This window comes from Camelus dromedarius, chromosome 2 (assembly GCF_036321535.1).
Source record: "Camelus dromedarius isolate mCamDro1 chromosome 2, mCamDro1.pat, whole genome shotgun sequence".
Classification (NCBI taxonomy): domain Eukaryota; kingdom Metazoa; phylum Chordata; class Mammalia; order Artiodactyla; family Camelidae; genus Camelus; species Camelus dromedarius.
This window is the reverse complement of record NC_087437.1, coordinates 55,792,276-55,812,504: the sequence shown is the minus strand read 5'-3', so window position 1 is coordinate 55,812,504 and position 20,229 is coordinate 55,792,276. Positions and strand designations below refer to the sequence as shown.

Sequence of the window (20,229 nt, the reverse complement as noted above, 5' to 3'; positions counted from 1 at the left end):
TAGCGCAGGCTGTGGACCACTACCTAGAAATCCAAGAAAGGCAAACCAGCTTAACCGAGGTCACTTGTTAATGGCAGGCGAAATACCTGATTAGAATCTAAGTTCTTCTAAAAACTTTCTATGTTCATTAATAATACCATCTCACCTTAAGAAAAGGGAGTAGATCTCACCCTGCTCCTCCTCGTCAGAAGCAAAGACTGAGTTCCAGAAAGATGAAGTGACTTGGCTAAGGTCGCAAGGATGATTCCGATAAGAACCCAGGTTTCCTGGCTCTCAGCACGTGATCTTTCCCACCACCACAGTGGCTGCCCCTTTCTCAGGGTTCTGATCCCACCGTGGTCCCACATGAGGAAATTTTTACCAGGGTACTCAGCAGAACATTCTCTGGCCTTTTTAACCTACCACTTACATCAATATCCCCAACCATATGTTGTGAGACAACGTACTTCTCTGAGAGAGGGGCTTTGATGGAAGATGGTTCAGAATGGTGCTAACTCTGGGAAAAAAAAAAAAAAAAGCCTTACAATTTCTGTCTGAGGAAGTGGGGAGGGAGAGAGGAGGAAGAAAGACTGATGGAATGTTGTCCTTGCATCTGCTCCATCCCCACAGTCCTTAAGCCATTTTAGGAGGGAAGTGATTTTGCATTTAGCGGCCCCCGTATGCCCATCATCCCACAGATGGGGTCACTCGTAATACTGTGGTGCTCTGCGTCAGTATGCCAGATGAGAAACTGTTAGCTTCAAAGATCAGCAACTGTAAACATCCAACTGGTGGCTCCTATTCTAAAACACATCAGTGCTCCAGTTATACAATGGTTATTTTAGTGGTTCTTCAGCAAAATATTACTTCGATCAATCAACCAATATTTATTTAAGGCCTATGGACTCTAAGTGTACTCACCTGTGGTGTCTACCGCCACAATTATTAACATAAAAAAGATTAAAAATGATGACACAATTGATTAAAATTAAAAAAAAAACACACATGGAAGAGAGATCAAGTTTTGAGCTACTAATTCTACTTTATGGTTGCAATATGAACCATGACAGAACTGCTTCTCAAACTATGAAAGAAAAGCACTAAAATAATTTTTTAGACAATTCTGGGATACACTGATATGACATGGTAGAAAAAGAAAGCAAGCATACAGTCTAATGGTGGGGGAGGGTGGCCAAGTCAGAAACAGGGGCAGCTACACAAAAGTCGCAGTAACTGGAAGGGTGTCAGCAAACCCCACGTTCCTCAGCCTTTCTCACTAGTAAAATGGGAGTTGTGTAACTTGCCCTCCCCCACGTACAAAGAATTGACGTCAGAACGATGGGACACGTGTGAAATTCCGTTGGAATTTCATGTTACTAATGCAGATTATTTCATAAACTTGCTTAACAGAAGTAAAGCCTAGATGCTATAACATACAAAGAGAACTGCTTTCCAAGGAAACCTATTTGCCAAAGAGGGGAGAAAAAACTTAAAACAATTCTAAAGCCACTTCTCAGCAAGTTGATGATATCTAGAAGCCTTTCTATAATTCACACAAACATTAAATTGTTGGACACATCTATCTGCCACTTTGGTCTTGGGCGTTCTTTGATCAACCACTTAAAACCAGTCTCAGAGGTCTCCTCCCTTATATTTCAGCTTTATCCATGTTATAACACATTACAAAATAGACTCTGAAACAGAATAAGCATTCTGGTACCTTTTTCACTTTAAAAAGTATTTCCATGTTTTCTCAGAAAAGCTATATATACTTTTTTTGTTGTTGTCAACATTTTTTCATCAGAATCTCTTTGAACTAATTCAGGGCTCTGATATGTAGGTTTAGAGGCTTCTTTTGGGGGGAAAAAACGCTTGTAAATGTAATAAACATGTATGTGTCAATACATTATGATTCATGATATAGAACCTGCATGTATAAACAAATTCAGCCCTTTCTTAACAAACGAGATTTTAATTTCTCTTTACACCTTAATGTGACATATCTTTCTTCAAAATAATGACTCGTAACTATCCTACACTTGCAGACTGCAAACAAAGACTGCAAAATCCTACGATTATGTGATTTCCCAGCGGCGTAATGCTCTGTGTTTTCTGAAAAACGCTCACACGAAGGACCTCCCCACAGCGTGAGGCGGGAAAGGACGCATCAGCGGAAACGGCTGGGAGCCCGCCGGAACGCCGGCCTGTGGTTCCCAGATCAGGCTGTGCCTCCTGAACGGCACTTTTCCTGTCTCTGGTTCGGTGTTAAGCATTCAAAAGCAAAATGCCCTTGGAGGACAGGGGAGAAATTTCCCGCCATCAATACGGAGCTCTAAGCTTTGATGAGGGGAGAAAGCCAGAGGGGTGATGGAGAAGAGCCCTGTACGCGGGGGTCGGGTTCAATGGCACGTGGGCGCCCAGTGCTCTTACCGTCCAGGTGGCTGACTTGGCGGTGCTGGACTGCTGGAAGGACACGTCGAAGCTGTGCGGGCCCGGGTAGTCGGTGTTGGAGGGGATGGCGGGCGACGGCGAGAGGGCGTCGAAGGTGGAGCTGGGCTGTGCGTAGGGCGAGGGCGCCGTGACGCTGTTCTGCGCGTGGTCTGTGTTGTAGGGGCTGGTGGACGAGGAGCCGTTCTGAATCTGCTGGTCCATGCTGTTCAGGAGCCCCAGGTTCGTGTACTGTGGCTGCGGGACACCCAGAAACCCCCACGTTAGCCATTTAAGCTGCAGATCATTGCTCCAAGAGAGACATCATGGGGTGCATGAGCTCACATTTGCATTCAAGATCAAACGGCCGATTTATGGTACATAGTTCAAAACACCAAGAGAAGCCCGCGGCGCGTGTGTCTGTTCTGGGATGCCCTGCACACATCACACAGCTTCATATGCAGCTTTTAGAGACTGTGATCTCCTCCAGAGCATTTGAAAGTAGATTATGTCATTTTCACAAACTGGGCAGAAAGAGCCAGCGCTCAGTAGCTGCTTATGAATTCTTCCAAATAAACAAATACCACCTGCTATTCTTTCTTTTTCCCTTCTGTCCTGGTATTCAGAATGAGGAAGACCACTGGACAGACATGTTCTAAAGGGGATTTAAGCATCAAATTGTTGTTTACAGAGCAAAATCGGTTGTTCTCCAAATTTCCTTTTAGTCTTGCAATTCTAAATTCTGTCCCAGGCTACCATCTTCCCCTCAAGAACCGGGTTCATGAAGACTGGAGGGGAATGGGTAGCAGGGTTAGGGAGAGGCAGTATATATTTTAAAAGATAACATGCTAATATATCATCCAGGCACGGCCTAATTTTCCATCTGTTCTATTTTCTTTGGAGCAGTTTATTATTTTCTAAAGTAGAATATGTGTAAGAGAAATTTTGTCTGGTTATGATTAAAATTCTATATTTGGTATAATTCAGAAATACATTAGTTCATACAAATTCTCTGTCAGATGCTTTTATTTCTTCCAGAAGAGACGCAGAATAGGTTCTCAGTAAGACATTTATGGAACGAATGATTTAACTTCTCGTTTCATCAGCCAAAATCTCTTTACTGTATTACTCTCGGAGAGGGGAAGTGATTCGCTCAAGCATCAGCTAATTAGCAAAAAGTAAGGATTTTGAAACCAAATTTTCTGATTCTGAATCGAGGGCCCTGCCCACACCATCACACCTGTCAGCTTGATCAGATAATTCAAGCCATTCCTGAGTCAAATTGGACACATTGCCAGAAGGGGCCACCTGCCTGGGGTACCGTTTTCCCTTTGTAAAACCTTCTGACACAAGGAAACCTCATTGTTTCTTCAAGTTAGAGATGGGAGAACAAATCAAAAGCAAGAAGAAGAAGGGAGTCCTGTTAGTACATATTTTATAAAGGAAATAAGGAGTCTGGCTCTTCAACTGAAATACAACTCTTGGGGCTAGGGTAGTATAGCTCAGAGGTAGAGCACATGCTTGGTGTGCTCAGGGTCCTGGATTCAATCCCCAGTGCCTCCGTTAAGGGGAAAAAGTAAAGATTATAATAAAAAATTTTAAAAAGAAATATAACATTGAGAGTCCCAGATATAGTCAAACTATGGTGAAGAGCAAACTCACAAAGGAATTGATGTTTGAAAACAATTTTAATTGAACTTTAAGCATAATAAAATTATTTTACTAAACTTTAGGTATTCCACATGGGGAGGAGAAAGGACTCTTCCATTCCATTCAGTCCAGGGAGCATCTGTCTAAATGTTAACAGTCGCATGCCCATTCCATTACATTTATATATTCGAATTCCACTGCTGAATGCCATGTCCCCATTTGCTCTTCAAATAACAATTAATCTCTTCACATTTATCCCCCTGCTGACAAGAGCAGCTGTCAGTCTGGCCTTCTCTCCCCTCTAACTTCTACGGCTCCCATTCCTCTCCTCCCCCCTAACTTCAGCTTCCCCTCTTGACAGGTGAGGCAAACTGCAGGTGAGACAACTAGGAGAGAAAAAACTAAAACCCGAGGCCCTGGCTGAATGAAAGCTTTGAGGTGTCCAAGCCTGCGGCAACAGTCCAGGAAGGGGATTGAAAAGAAATTATTATTTGTGTGCAAGTTAAGAGTCAGTCTACCAAGCACTCCTGAGCATCCTGTAGGAATCAGATAATGCTCCCGGAGGCACGTGCTTCCCTACAGCAGTACAATTAGGGAGGCAGCCGGCCCTGACGAAAGGGACAAAGAAAAGCGCCCAGCACTTTCTCACAGGCAGTAAAAAGCCTGTCTGTCGGGCCATCCCTCTCCTCCTTCTAGCTACACAGAATGGAACTTCAGCTAATTGTGGGCTTGGATGAGAACAAAGAACCATGGCCCTTTGAATCTTTTTTTTTTTCAATATATGTCAAGAGAAAAGTCTGGGGACACAGCTTTAAAACCCAGTGAGTAAACATTCAGTGCTTCTTGAAGGACTGAAGAGAAATGGGACAAACTATGGTTACCAAAGGGAAAGAGGGAGAGGGATAAATTAGGAGCTTGAGATTAACGGATACACGCTACTATAGATAAAATAGATAAACAACAAGGACCTACTGTAGAGCACAGGGAACTATAGTCGATATCTTGTAGTAACCTATAATGGAAAATAATCTGAAATATATATATATATATATATATATATATATATACACACACACACACATACACACACACATATATATGCATGTATATGTATGTATACATATAACTACTTTGAACCACTTCACTGAACACCTGAAACTAACATTGTAAATCAAATACACATCAATAAAATATAAAATTTAAAAAAGAGAGAGAAATGGGAACTCTATTTACCTCAGAGGTACAAAGATGACCCCTTGGGACAGCAGTAAGACTGGACATATTGAGCGGCACCAAAGAAGTGGAAATCTTATTTCAAGTCATTAATAACATTAATATGGGAGTTGAGGGCTATGCCTTTAAATGCCATAATTTTTAATCCCACATAGTTCGGGTGAAATATTTTACTGGACAACAATGAGGGTTTGCCTCCAATGCTGACATCTCAATTTACATAACGTAAAGCTGGAGCGCTCAGGTTTGGGCAAAAAGCTGCTTGCTCTTCAAGATAAAAATAGGAAAACATATTGCAATTTAAGCTTTTCTCAAATTTTACTTTGGAGAAACAAAATCTAAGCAGTAGACTCAATTGTCTTTGTAAAAGAGCAGGAACCAACACCACCTTGCAGTTAACTAACCTAAAGCACAGACAGTGAACCCACCAAAGGCAGAATCGTGTGACTGGAAATCTACGTGGATACATTTCATAGCTTTATTCAAAAATCAATGTCAGAAACCTGTCATAGGAAACGGTACTTTTGAAGTCAGTTTAAAAAGCATTTCAGTAACAACAAAGGCAAAAGGTTCTTATTTGCTTATTTCTTTGATTTGAAGAGAGTGGACATGTTGACAAAGTACAATTGGAGGCCAAGGGTGGACCAACCTAGCCAAGAGGAACAAGGGTTAGAGAGGCAGGACGAGCGAAATAATTCACATGGCTCATTGCAAAATGATGCAAACGCAGGGCCTCTTGTTCATAAATTATTAAGAGTTTCAACATGGTGACAGAAGAGCCTTAAACAAAGCACGGGGCCCTTTCCTGACCGCACACTTTGCATGCCTATGAAGCTAGCTCCGTACCAGGTTAATGTGAATAACATTTATTTCTTATTTTCCACCAAAGTGAAGCTGGTGAGGTGAAGGAAGCAGTACTTGTGCCCTTTGTTTACGGTCAGTAATTAATCCATAAACACAGAAGGGAGAACTCTGTGTTGTGCTGGGATGCTAATGAGATGCCTATTTCTAGTGACAGGTAAGATAGGGTCTCAGAAGTGAGAACATACCACTCATAAAAGTAACAAAAAGTACCCTGAGAAGAACTCTGTGGGGTACCAGACGTCCCATGTGTTTCTTATGTCACAAAAGCTATTAGCACATTTGAAATGTAATAGGAAGTAGATAGTCCCTTTCTAACCACAAGGTATCCTGATCCTGGAATAACCTTAAAACACTTTATAGACACTCCATGTATGAATAGATGAAAAATGTTTTATACCAACCCTAATGTGTCTGAAAGAGGAGACGGTCTTCTTTCCACAAAATATAAAAGATAAGGATGAACATAATTTGTCTGATAGCTATTATAAGCCTGAGAACTAATATAAGACTGGATTCAGACAAATGCTTCATTTCCTATAAAATAACTTTGAAATAGAAGGCTCATTGCTTGGATCCTGGAAAATTACCAACATCTGTAGCTGGAATGTATTCGCGTTCATCGCAGATTTGCTGATCTGACCACAGAAAGGATGAAACACACCTGGGTCACAGAGACTTACCATGCTCCAAGCAATCACAGAAGCCCCTGCGGGTGTTCTGAAACAAGGAGCTGGTCTGGTGAGTGCGGGGATCCCCCGGGGCTGAACCTCAAATCACTTGCTTTCACCATTAGGAAAGAGCAAGTGTATAACTACTGTGTCCAAGCACAGAAGGAGTGTTTTCTTGTTTTTGTTTGTTTGTTGTTCTCCTCCCATAAGTTCTTTTGAATTCTCATAGGCATCTACAGACCCTGATTTATTTCTTCACTCAACTTCAATTTGCACATTTACAGTTAAAATGGCAGTACAGACGATAGAGTTCTCCTGACTGGTCATCGTTTTAAAAGTGTCCTATAAATGTGACCTCTTTAGTTTTATTTTATTTTTCTTTCCTGGATTACATTGGTTGATGATCTTAAATTTTGAATATATTATGGGCCTGAATCTTCTTCTTGCTCAGCAATAATGTGTATCAGTATATAGCACTGTAAACAAAACTCAATATTGAATACCTGGGTTTAGACCCTCTTAAAGTTGGTAATGTAATTACTTTCCTATAAAATAACTAAACATCCAAAAAGAATTCCAATCAAGCCATATGACCAGTGCAGTGAAACAAGAACATAGATATAATTTGCAGTTCTGAAAATCTCTCTCCAATTTTTCTGGCTCAGAGAAATTGTGTAAGTTCTTTTTCCTGGACATTACTATCTGTAATAGCTAATTTATGGCAACAATAGCTAATAATATATGACAAGAGATTAGTAAAATATGAGAATGAGGGCCATATTAGGCAGAGAAGAGGTTACTTTTGGGATATATAATCCATTTATTTACCTCAATTTAAATGGACCTGTGTCACAGGAAACAGTAACTTGCCCAGATTTCATTTGAAAGAAATTATATTGCTAATCCTTGACTGACTGTTAGAGGTGGCTAGGGAACTGAGCAGTCTTCAGCACTCCTTTTCTTCCTGAATGAATTCTAGTAATGCAGAACTCTGAACTTGGACTTTGTGACATGGGGTGTAAGTCCCAAAGCTGCCACTAATGTGCTATATACCCCTGGGCAAGGTACTTAAACAACCTGGACCTTATTCTCCTATAAAGTAAGCAGTATAAAATTTAAGAGGTTGAATCTGATGATAAAACAGAACTGGTGCACTAGTTCTAACATTCTTAGGGTTGCCCATTCTCATGTACAACACTGTTTAAAAATAATGCCATGAGAGTGCTTTCAAAAAATGAGGCGCCTGGTTATTTTTTTCCTTTGTACAGATTTGCCAGACTGCACCTACAAATCCAAAATGTTTCAGGCAGAACATGTAGTTTCCTCAGCCAATATAACCTTTCACCTCAGACTTCACGGAGGAGCTTTCTGAACATTCTAACCACCCCGCCCCGGGAAAAGAAAACAGTTTTCTTCATGACCCTGGCTTTGCAAAGCATTCATTCGATTATGCTCTAGCAGACAGTACTACATTTTTATCCCCATATATTGGCAGGATAGTGACTTTTCACCAAGCACTGCCTTAGGGAGAAATGCTTGTCATTTTTTAGTCTTCTACCACCTGCCTCACCTCAAAGAATGATTGGTTTGTTTTATGCTAAAATTAAACACAATTGACTTAAAGTGCTCCATTTGAGGTCAAGAAGATATTTGTATTATAATGTCAAGTTAAAGCACCATCTTTCCACCTTAAGAATTTATTGAGCATCACATTTTTTCTCCCAGCCAGATTTTGTGAGGTATTTCATTTGTTCTGTCTTCCAAAGGATTCTGGAAAGTGAGTGTTTGGAGGTAAAATATATTCGTACCTTATAATGAACAAAATGTAAAACTAAAGCATTTAAATGCACAAACCTAGAAAGACAGCCTGCGAAGAGTTTACTAGAATGTTTTATGTTTTGATACAAAGTGTCAAGATTCCTTTGAGGTCCAAGATTCCATAATTTAGGAGAGAGCTCCCTAAAAGCTCCAGTCAACACTGACAAGGGCAGGAGAGACAAATAAATTCAAAGTTGATTAATCAGGTAGACAATAGTGTCAACAAATATTAGACATAGCACTTGCAAAGCCAGGAAGTGTGAAATGCAGTGAAGCTAAAACTCAAATCCAAATACAGCTACTCTGTGTAGAGCTCAATTAAGGAAAAATAGCTCGGTGGGAGAGTGCTTGCTTAGCATGCACAAAGTCCTGGGTTCAATCCCCAGTACCTCCATTAAAAAATAACAATAATAATTTAAAGGTAAATAACAAATAAACCTAATTACCTACCCCCAAACAAAAACAAACAAAAAAAGCAAAAAAAAAAAAAAAGCAAAAAAAACCTTTACCGTCTATGATTTCATTAAGTGCTCCCTTCTAGTAATAATGACAAATGAACAAAATTATAATCATGAGCATCTCAATTCTAAAAGAAACTGACATCACCATTACACACACCAAGGAAGCACTGGGCTTAGCAGAAAGCAGAAAGGTATAATTTTAGTATTCAGTAATTCCTGATCCAGATAATAGGAAAAGTATATATAGTTTCAGTTCTTTAAGTCAGACTAGGAATTATTTATTAAAAATGGCTCAAAAATATGTTTCAGGAAATTTTTAATCTATAAAAAAATCCCTGTTTTAATAGCTTTTAAAGCAGACTTGGTAATGTTAAGAGAATAAACTACACAGCAATGAAGCTCTTTAGTGAAGGTTATGCCATCTATAAAAGCAGGCAACTGTGATTTTTAGAAACTCACCAATAATGTTTTGTTGGTTTTCAAAGTGAGTTTAAAATCTAAACATAATTTTGATAATGTATCTGTCTAGACCATATCGGAAATTATGACTTTAAAGCAATGAGGTGGTTAAATGTGGTTAACATTTTATCATAGGAGATAGCTTTGCTCCCCATGATATGAAACTGAAGACATACTAAAAATAATGGTGACTATCAAGATTTTAAAAAATCTAAACCATATTTAGCATCCACATTCAATCCTCTCCAAAAAGAATATTAGCTATTACTATTACTACAAAATTCTTTGAGTCTTTACTATGTTCCTTATAGTGTTTAAGTGCTCACTTAATCCTCCTGAACTAGGTGGAATTATTATCCCAGGTTTTATACATACTTTATAGACGAGGAAACTGAAGTTCCACAAGATTAATTGCTCGTGGTAGTAAGTGACAGAGCTCAAACGGGAAACCAGTAAATCTGGCTCGAGAACCCACTTTCTTAAGAATCCTTCACTCAGAGTCACTCAAACTTCTGCCTGGAATTTTTATCTAAGAGTTACACTCAGTGAAAGCATGCTTCTTTTATATCTAAAGGAAACATTTTCCACTCAATAAAGACAGGATATAAAACTTCAACCGTTCTTAGAATGTGTTATTTGCCAAGAGTTAAGAGACTCAGCTCCTTGGAGCTACACCGGCAACTCCCTGAAGATCTGACCACATCACCTTCATGCTTGAACACCTGGACCTGATTCCTAATCTCTTAGAATAAAAGCCCCAAATCTTTAAGTGGCCTCTGTCACACTATTTGAAACCCTCCTCTTTGCTCACTGAAGAACAGCATTGCTTCCGTTTTTCAAAGGCAACCTCCTTCTGTCCTCAAGCCTTTTGCCCACGCCAGCTGTTTCCCATCTCATCTTTCAGTTTTAGCTTCAATGCCATGTCCAATAGAAGCCTTCCTTAACTGTCCAGAGGGTTATTCTTCTTTGTTTCACATTGTCATGGCACAGTAATTTTTCCCTTTGCATCACACACATTATCATTGAAACTAATTATCTGTATAAATACTTTGTAATGTTGGTCTTCTCTGCTAGACCAAAAATTTATGAGTGATTGTATCTGGCTGGTTTAGTGCTGTTGTCTTGTATCTGAAACAGTATCTAGGACATAGTAGATGTTCAGGAAATATTAAAGAATTAAATGCAAAACACTTCAAAATACAAACACCTTCAGAAAGTCTCTCTTTTATTCTAACACAACTAAGCATTGCTTTTGTATCTGCTGAAGTTAAGTCTGTCTCCAAATCAGAGTCACTATTTTACATACTACTGCCAGGTGAATGTCACAGTGCATCTCCAAATACTCACTATGACCTTCACTTTGTGTTTTGATTTGTTTTGGTAGGTGGGAATCGTGCTCTTAGCTTCAGCTTTTATGGGAACCAGTAGCAGCATAGCCAGTCCTGTCACTCACAAGGCAATGAGTAATCCTTGGTAGCTCACACCTAGCTGGGAAGTTTGTTAACGAGCTTCTACTTCCTTAAAACAAACACATACACATTTTTGTGCCAAGGCAGTGTTTCTTACCTGATGGTCTAGATTTTGTATCTGATGCATCTAGGTCAGCAATAAGAATCCAAATCTTTGTGGTCATATAATTACTTACTTCCTACGGATAGTGCTCATGGCCAAATACAGGTTGCTTTGAAAAAAACAAAACAAAACAAAAAAACACCCAGAAACAAGCTTAGAGGAAGATGTTAGTTTCTGGTACACAGGCCACAAAATCGGTCCCTCCCTCTCTAATTTTCATGATTTTCTGCCCAGTTAGCTAGAACTCAGTTTAGAAAAATGCTGTAATTAAGGGATTACAAATGCATGTTTTGAGGAACTGAGATGGTAGTTTCAGACTTCCAAATGGTTTCTTGTAAATGGTCTAAATTCATGACTTCATTTCCCAGAGTTTATAACCCCCCACCCCCAAAATACAGGTTGAAACACTAGCCTTTATTTGCAAATGGAAGACTAAAGCATGAAATAAGGGCCACACTGCTCAGTCGTACTATTCCATACATATGCAAATGAGGAACACTGGTTCCTAAATTCTTGCTTTTGCTTGTCAAGTTCTTTGCTGATTGCTACATTTTTCATTATATTTGACTTTTATAACATTTGCTTCATTTTTAACTGCAAAATAAAACCAAAGTTTCCAGCCATGCCAGAGTCATGCCTTACTTTGAAAAGACTCTCATTTATTCATTTCATTCTACTTACCCCATTAGGAAAGTAACAATCAATCAGTTTAATAATTACAACAGTTCATTAGTGTGTTATTGAAACAGAAAAAAAAAAAAAAAAAACCATGGGTCACCATTTTTAAGAACAAAACGACTTAAAGTTTTCTCAGACATCTTTTAGAAATAACACTATGGAAAATAAATGTGAAAGTGTTTGCAAATCATCAAGCTTCTTCCCCCAGAGCAAACTACTCACATCCCTGGTGATGCTCAAGAGACATCAGGGGACAAAATGAATCCAGGGAACAGTGTGGAAGCAAGTAAACACTTTTACAAAGGGACTGCAATGTAAGATAAAAATCTAATCGGTTCACAGTTTTGTAAAAAAAAATCAAACACATTCCCTGTCCTCCCAGGTAATCAATTAAGCGAAAGCAGCACCCTCTACACTGTTTACCTCTGTTAAGAGAACAAGTCATTCCTTACTCAGGAAACTGCCCTGTCTTTTAAAAACTTTCTTGCCACTTGAAGTACAATGGAAACAAATACCTGAGCTCATTGAAAAAAAAAAAAAAAAAAAGGAAGAAAAAAAAGACTTGCAAGATGTCAGGAAAAACCATATGATTCAGAACATACAGGTGGAGACCAGGCTTGTACAATGTGTGTAATGGCGTTGCTTCCTGCTCAGATCAGTTACCAACAGCCATTTCTGCAGGTATGTACAATATGCCCTATTTTTATCTGAAGATACCCCTTCAAGCAGCAGCAACAGACACATGCCTCCGCTGCATTCAAGAACATTATTTGGTGACCTCAGGGAGGATACAGAGATAAATACCACAGATCGTCTACCCTCCAAGAGTTTCCAGCCTAGAGACTGAGAGAGCAATGAAGGAAGCAGTAAGAAAGAGTTCAGAGGAAGCAGGAGTTATTCTGAATGGGGGAAGGGGTGGCATCTAAGACATTCTTAAGGGTGAAGCAGTCCCCCACCCCAGCAAGGCCTTAAAAACTGGAAGGGATTTGACCTGAAGATAAATAGGTTGGGGAGGGGGGCAGTAGGTTGGGAGCATAGAAGGAAGGCAGGGAAAGTGACTTCTCGGAATTCTCGCTAGTCTGATTTTCAGGCTTCCAAGCACTTTGGGATTCTCTACTGAGATAATTTCCCAGGCCTAAGGCTGATTATGGGCTTTCTGCTTTATCCAGTGTTACCCTTTCTCTCTGTGTAGAGCTTGCGGTGTCCTCAACTGTAGTCTGTGACAGAGTCTCACATGGTCTATTGCAAAGTAATCAAGCCATTCCCAAAACATCTGATGTTGCCCTTTGAGAGGGTAATGGTTTTCCTTTTAATTCTGATTCCATCAAGAGACTGACACTAATCCAGACTGATTTGAGTAAACAGGGCATATTCCCCTATTGTCTCTGTGATCTGAGAAAGAATGAACTTGAGAAAGATCACTGCCTGGATTGGAAGTGGCCCCTTTGGGTGTTTTGTGCAAGCTTGAAAGGAAAAAGCAAATGCCTGTGCAGAGTTCTTTCCAAGGCAGGCTCTCTTTGGGGGTGGTAATTCTCATAGGGGTATTACACTAAACTGCACCTATTAGTGGCTTTAGCACCAATGAGAAAGTAGAGCTATTTCTTTTGTAGTGTTTCCAGAAGAGCTGACGAGAGTGTTTTATAAATTTCCGCCTCTGGCAACACACCACAGCTTGACTCAAAATCCCCTCTTTCAGCTTTTATACAGAAATTTTTTTTTTCTCTTCTTTTTCCATTGCAGACAAGATGGACTTCAGATGCCCAGTTTTGCATAAGATACCGGTGTTCACTCTACACACAGGCACTGATATTCCAAAAATGTTTTATTGTTGCCAGTTACTCCCTTCCCTAGAACGCACGCGTGCTACACCTTAACACCAGTTACTGAATTTTAAATTGACAGATAGCTATTATCCGGAGAAGCTCTCTCAGAATTTACATGGCAGTGAAATTCTACTTTGTCTTTGGAAAAGAAACGAAAACAGAATGTATAAAGTTAGTCATTATCAAACATGAAATAAACTTAGCAATAAACTTAGCAATAAGAAATTTCTAAGATTTTGAGGGAACAGAAAATGGAAAGGAGTGCTTTGGGGACAGGACAGGTGTGCTCTACTACCAGATCAAATAAAAACACCCAATGCAGGGATGTACGAAGTACTGCTTCTGCAAAGACTCTGCAAACACTTCAGGTAACTACTGTTTTTCTGCAAAGGAGGTTGTACAGCAATGTGGTAGTTTGTGAAACTTCACTGTTTCCCCTGTTTTTGTCAAGTTAAAAGCAGAACAAACCACATTTCAACATTGGATATTTTTAAAATTCACTCTGTTAGTAGAGGGTTAGTGTGGTAGGGACAAGAAAGGAATGAGATACGAGCTTGGATATCCCCCCATTTCTCATAGAGCCTCCTTCTCCCTCCTACCCACACCCTTTGCCTTTAAATCAACCACTAAGCTTCCTGCCCCCTGAAGCTCCCCTCACCGACCCCACCATTATCTCTCTAAGTGCCTATATTTTCTTCCTGGGTGAGATGGAAGTGATGCAGGAAGTTGTGGAAGGAGACAATGCTAATATTTAAGTAAAGACTTGTCTTCCCCCAATATTTCTGTTCAAATCTTAAATGAAAAGGCAGATCCTTGTCCAAAGTGTAATTTGAAAAAAAGCTATGGTAACGATTCTTTTAATTTGATGCCCCAAGATACTGAATTTTTATTGTTGGTGATTTTGGCTAAATTTGGGGGAGGGGGCTGTTTGATTCTTAAATGATACATTCATATTTACTTCTGCTCTGATATTTCCCCGTTGGGTTCTCATCTTAAACAAATGTCGCACTTGGCATATTGTGTCACATTTAGCTCCAGAATTACTATCTGCTTTTAGAGCAGTGACTGGAGCAGAGTTTTCTCATTCTGAATCTATGATGACTATTTAATAAATAAAGTTCATCCTCATTAACAGAGAATTTTGTTCCAGTTTTAAGAATGTAATTAATTACCAAGTCTTTACAAGAGTGAGACACTGCATCTGTCTCTACAGAGGTCTAAGGAATGGGAACAGGAAACACTTAATTTTCCCCATACCAAGCAAGCATTTGGGTGATTTTTCTCCCTTCCTGCAGGATTGACACGTGTCCCTTCTAGAGCATGTAGATAAAGTTTTGAATCTCAGGTTCTGAACACTGCCCATACTTTCAAAATACGCATGGATTCTAGCTCGTAGTGAGACAAAAGCCTTTACCATTTTTTTTTTTTTAGCTTTCCACTTTGACATACCTATTAAATATAGATTAGTATTTAAATCAATATTCTCTTTGCAAGTCAGTATATCATATGCTTTCATTTGGTCCTATGCAGTTGTTCTTTGTATTTTTTAATTAATTTTCTGTCTTCTACCCAGAATGACCTTCCTTCCTTCCCCCTGTGGCTAAATTCTGGTTCTCAAACTATGTGAAATATTACCTTCGTCATGAACAGTTTGACCCATTTCACGGTCTTGGAGAGCCTTTGGTGTCTCTTACCATATTCTGTTTTATACCAGAGTCACTTATGAATACCTCATATACACACTAGGATTGTGAATTCTCAGAGGCCAGTGGCTGCAACTTTGTTATTTTTGCTTTACTTACAGTGCCCAGCACCAGCACCATGACTGCACTGAATTAGTTCTCAGTAAGTGTCGAGCTGTAAGGAAATGCTTTTTTTTGTAAGGGAAATAATCTAAATGATTTGTGGTTGGGATAGGAAAATCACTGTAACTAGTTTACAGCCAAATATATACTACCTTTTTTGGGGTGGAGGGAGGTTGTGGAAAATACTGAAATAAACAGTGGGTCTTTATTTATAGGATGACTATATACTTTTATCTTCTAAGCGGAACACTTTTGAAAGAAAAAGGGGTGCTATTAATAATTAGATTTGAACAGCATGTGTAAATAAGGACAAACCAAGACCAATGGGTCCCAACTTATCTATGGCAGGAACCACAGCTGTTAAAAAGAGCTATGGGCAGAGAAAACAAAAGTTGCATGAGACTTTGGAAATGATCCCTTTCTGCCCCTCCAAAGGCTCCAGAGACGTGACGGATGTTCTTGCAAAGCAAGCAGCCAATGTGCAATGCAGAGAAATGCATTTTTATACTCGTAGGCAGTCCTGAACAAAGGCAGTTACCTTCCCCAAGTGCACCCTAGTACAGCTCCAACTACACCATTACTCCATTTGAAATTCTCCTGGGGTTTATCATTGCCACTACAGAGAACGTGTCATGGCACTCCGTGAGCCACTCTACCTTACATTTCTGCCTTTATTTTCTATTTTCTAATTCTTTCATACTTCCAGTTCCATCAGAACTAGTTGGCATTTCTGAGTACACCAGTAGTCACCCCACCTCTGCTGATGCTTGCTGCTTCACCCGAGATCCTCCTTCTCGCTTCTATTTCTAAAGCTTTAGAAAGTCCTACCTGTCCTTCTGAGAGTAGCTGCATCACACAGATACAGGTGGACTTTCATGATCCTCCTGCTTCAAGGTTCTTTCTCTTTGATCCTTTATATTACCTTGCTCACACTTCTCATATGACACTAAAGATCTGTCCTCTATTATAACTGTCCTGTATCTATTCATTCCCCCAGGAACTGTAAACTGTACAACTGTGTCTTACTTGGCTGCATTTATTTAAAAAGAGTAAGTCAGTCCTTTTTCTAACCTAAGTTTCTCCTCCTCAATAATATTCTTCATGAATATTGATACATTTCGACTTACTTAAAAGGTATAAGTGCAAATTATAAAATGTTTACAGAGTTAACCCACTAATAAGCTACACTTCCCTGTTACTTTGTGCCTCCAAATTGTGTTTTTAGGAGAAGATTTGGAATGAAATTTATCCCTTAACCCTTGGATCAACTGTTGTAACTTGACACTTCAATGCATTCTCTTTCAGAACCCAAATCAACTCTCTTATGGAATATCCTTCATAGGCAACTCATTCCACTAAATTGGCACTGGACAATACTGCTGTATCAGTCATCTAGTCATCTGACTTTTTTCTCATAATGTATTCAAAAGAAAATTCTGAGTCCATTGGCCTTGGAGGAAGTTTCATCTTCAAGATAGTAAGACTTTAACGGAAATAACCAAGTTATTTTCCACTGAGGTGTCTTTTGGGTGTCTGTTTGCTCTTTCTTACTGACTGACATAAAACAATTAGGCATTGAAAATGCAGTCAGTGGAGGAAAAAGTTTAATTTCATACTGTTACTAGGAAGAGGAGGATTTTCACCCATCCCCCCCAACCCCACCAGCACAGATTCCCTCCCAAAGCAATTAAACGCACCTCAGTGAAAGCTTGGGTACATTTATGGTAACATATTTCTCAACTGTTTGACCCATATCTTTCCTTGATAAACAGAAAATCTCATGACTTCAAATACATACTCTCGTACTAGGGAGAGTACAGACTCTTTAATTCCTTATATGCTATTGTCTAGGAAAGTTTTAGCAAACTTTGTATTCAGGAAATACTAAGTAGTTTGATGGAAGAGCAACCAATATATTTTTTTTAACCAGCCATTCATTCACCCTTCCTACTGCACTCTCCACACCCCCATCGGGGATCACTGCTCTTCTAGAAAACAAAATAAACCAAACATGCTTTTTTCCTTATCTAGGTAAAGGAAAAGTGATTTATTATCACCGCTCATTTTTCCAATAGTAGTGAAGGAAAGTATGATCTGTGATCTGTGATCTAAGATCTCTTTCTCCCAGTCCCCTCTGGGCTTGAGGGCAACCACTCTGTAAAACACGTAGTGCATCTGCACAGCCGCAGCTGACACCTCGGCTGCGTCTGCAGCTTCTGCTCCTGACCCACAGCGGATTTCACCTACCCTGCTACACATCTCAGACGCAGCACAGCACGGGAGAGCTAAACATGCTACGTCTATTCACTATAAAGAGAAAAACCACTCCCATGGGAGACACCTGTGATTCAGCCCTTGGAAATGGTATTGGGAGAGGAAAAGACTATTTCCCTTGCCAAGGAGGTCACTTAATTGGCAATGACCAGGACTCCGAGAGCTCGCACTGCTGCCTCAGCGCTTTTCTTCCCCCTCACATCTCGATTTGCACGTCAGTTCCTTCCGTAAACGTTTTTGGAGCACTTAACATGAATCACAATAGCCCTTTTAAGAGTGTCTTATATCCCTTTTGGTACTGAAGAGAAAAAGGTTAAGTAAATGGGACTCATTTTTATAGCTTTAGCTCTCTCAGCTACAGAAAGAAGAATCCTTAACCTCGATGTGTAAAATGAGGCGTTCCAGCACATGAGCCTTGAAGCCCTAGAGCAGCGTATCCCATTCACCAAAGTACCTTTCATCTTCATACAGAAGCCCAGATGGGGATTTTTAATAAAATGTCATCCTTTTAGGGAGGAGTCTGAGACTCTCTCTCTGTCACACACACACACACACACACACACACACACACATTGAACCAAAATTTGATCTGTGAAGAATTTCCTTTCTTTGGCGCCTCACTCTCCTCTCCATGTCCGAGACCAGACCCAGAGGCTGTGTGTGCTTGCTTGAGGCCTCTTCATTGTGACCTAAGGGTGGAACCTTAAGTCGTGCCTGTTACATCCTGCTCGCTCCTTTCTCCTCCCTTCCGGACCCTTTCCTGTTCAGTTAACAGTTTCCCCAATCCCAGCTCTGCTTGGGGGAAAGCTCTGGAAAGTTGTGGAAAAGGAGAAAGAGGAGGAACAGTGTTCTTCTGTTGTTTTTCAGTTATCAGTCCAAGGAAGTTGCTAGCAAAATAAATTTTAAAATTATTTGAAATCAGAGAACAGGTTTTTGTTTCCTGACAGTTTTCACTCTCTCTAGGAGCAACGTAACTTTTTATTCTTCATCTGCCCAATTTTTTTTTTAACAATTCTTGGATAATAATCATAAATGGCTGATTCTGCACTGACAGTTAGTTACCAATAAACGTTATCTGAAGGCGCATGCTAAAACATTGTAATTTTGGCAAGAAATTCCTGGATTCTTCAGGACCCTGTGGTCCCAGGCATTGCATATACCTAGACATAGACCTGCATTTCTACAAAGGACTAGATTTCAAAACACAACTCCCTGCACAAAAGAGAGCCAGTCTTGAGCAACTGAACGGAAATGAAGCCACGAAGATAACTCAGGAGACACACACTAGCGGAAGGGTATAAAAATCATGATGGAGAAAGACGCAGGAGGGTAGAGAAATTCCGCCATATTTTTTCATCGGCATCCTCTGTGTTCATGAGCAGCATTTTAAGAGAACACAGACAGCTGCTACCTCTCGAGCACTGACCACACGTTACCTGAAGTTCTGAAGAACACAGACTCATATAAAGCTATTTTCTTTAACCATGAGGAGGCCATACGTCCACGTACAGCATGACTCCTTTGCCTCTGTAAAAGCCACTCACTCCTACAAACACCTTCTAATCACTGTTTTCATGCGTTGTTTTTTGTTTCATGAGAAATTGCCATTTCTTTCCACTTTGTATCAGCTTCATACTTTTCTTACAGATAGTGCTAACCCAACTGTGGCTTCTACCGTTTTATACTTAGACACACACAGATCCCAGCCTGCTTGTAAGTGACCGTGCGTGAAAGAGCTGCTGAACAAGCACAAAGTCACATACACTCTGAGCGGCAGAACATTTTTTTAATGCTTAAAACTGGACGACATCGGATTCAAGTTGAAACAAGATAATCATAAAAGTTACCTCCATTTAAAAAAAAAAAAAAAACACAACTGCTTGGTAACATTTTAAGCTAACTCACAATATTAAAGCCAAACAAGAAACTCAAGTTTCTCCACTGAGGACAAGCCAGCCTGCTTGAATGTTTTAAAGGAAAATAGGCACTTCCTTTTCCTTCTGTAGATAACTCGATATTTCCCCTGCTATATTTACACAGTTCAGGTGTCTGGGCAATAGCATGGTCAATGGGAGAGCAGGCCCTGCTCTGCAGCCCGCTGGGGACGCCTCCTTGTGCCGTCCGCCTGGAGTCCTATGCACTTTGTTTTGATTTGTGAGGAGCTCGATTTCAGTGCTACAGTCTACTTTCCAAGCATTCACCTGCTAGCATTTTCAACAGAAACGCTGAACTGCCTCTCTCCACACTGCACACCCCCACCCACCCCTCCATCTGATTAGTGTCAACACAGCTGCCCTATTCTGAGGAATGTAAACTAATATTGTTGTTAGACCTCCCTCAACCTTAGGAAACTTCCTCAAAGCATTACAGTCTCTTCAGGATGTTTTTTTCTTATCCCTCTGCTCAGAGATTTAAATCCCTGAGACAAGCTTGTTGAGGAGGAATCAGGGAGGCGAACACCAATTCCTTAAATAAAATCCTATCTGCTAGGATCCACATTTACATGTACGCATGCATG

At 40.0% G+C, this 20,229-nt stretch overlaps 1 protein-coding gene across 4 annotated transcripts in view; it reads right to left on the bottom strand.

The window, feature by feature from the left end:
- The window catches only part of TP63 (tumor protein p63), a 207,871-nt gene that overhangs the window by 76,920 nt on the left and 110,722 nt on the right, over positions 1-20,229 (bottom strand). For all 4 annotated transcript variants that reach the window (XM_010990100.3, XM_010990098.3, XM_010990099.3 and 1 more), the window contains exon 4: positions 2,410-2,664. In XM_010990100.3, the coding sequence (XP_010988402.1) occupies positions 2,410-2,664 (255 nt within the window). The remainder of the gene's footprint in view (positions 1-2,409; positions 2,665-20,229) is intronic.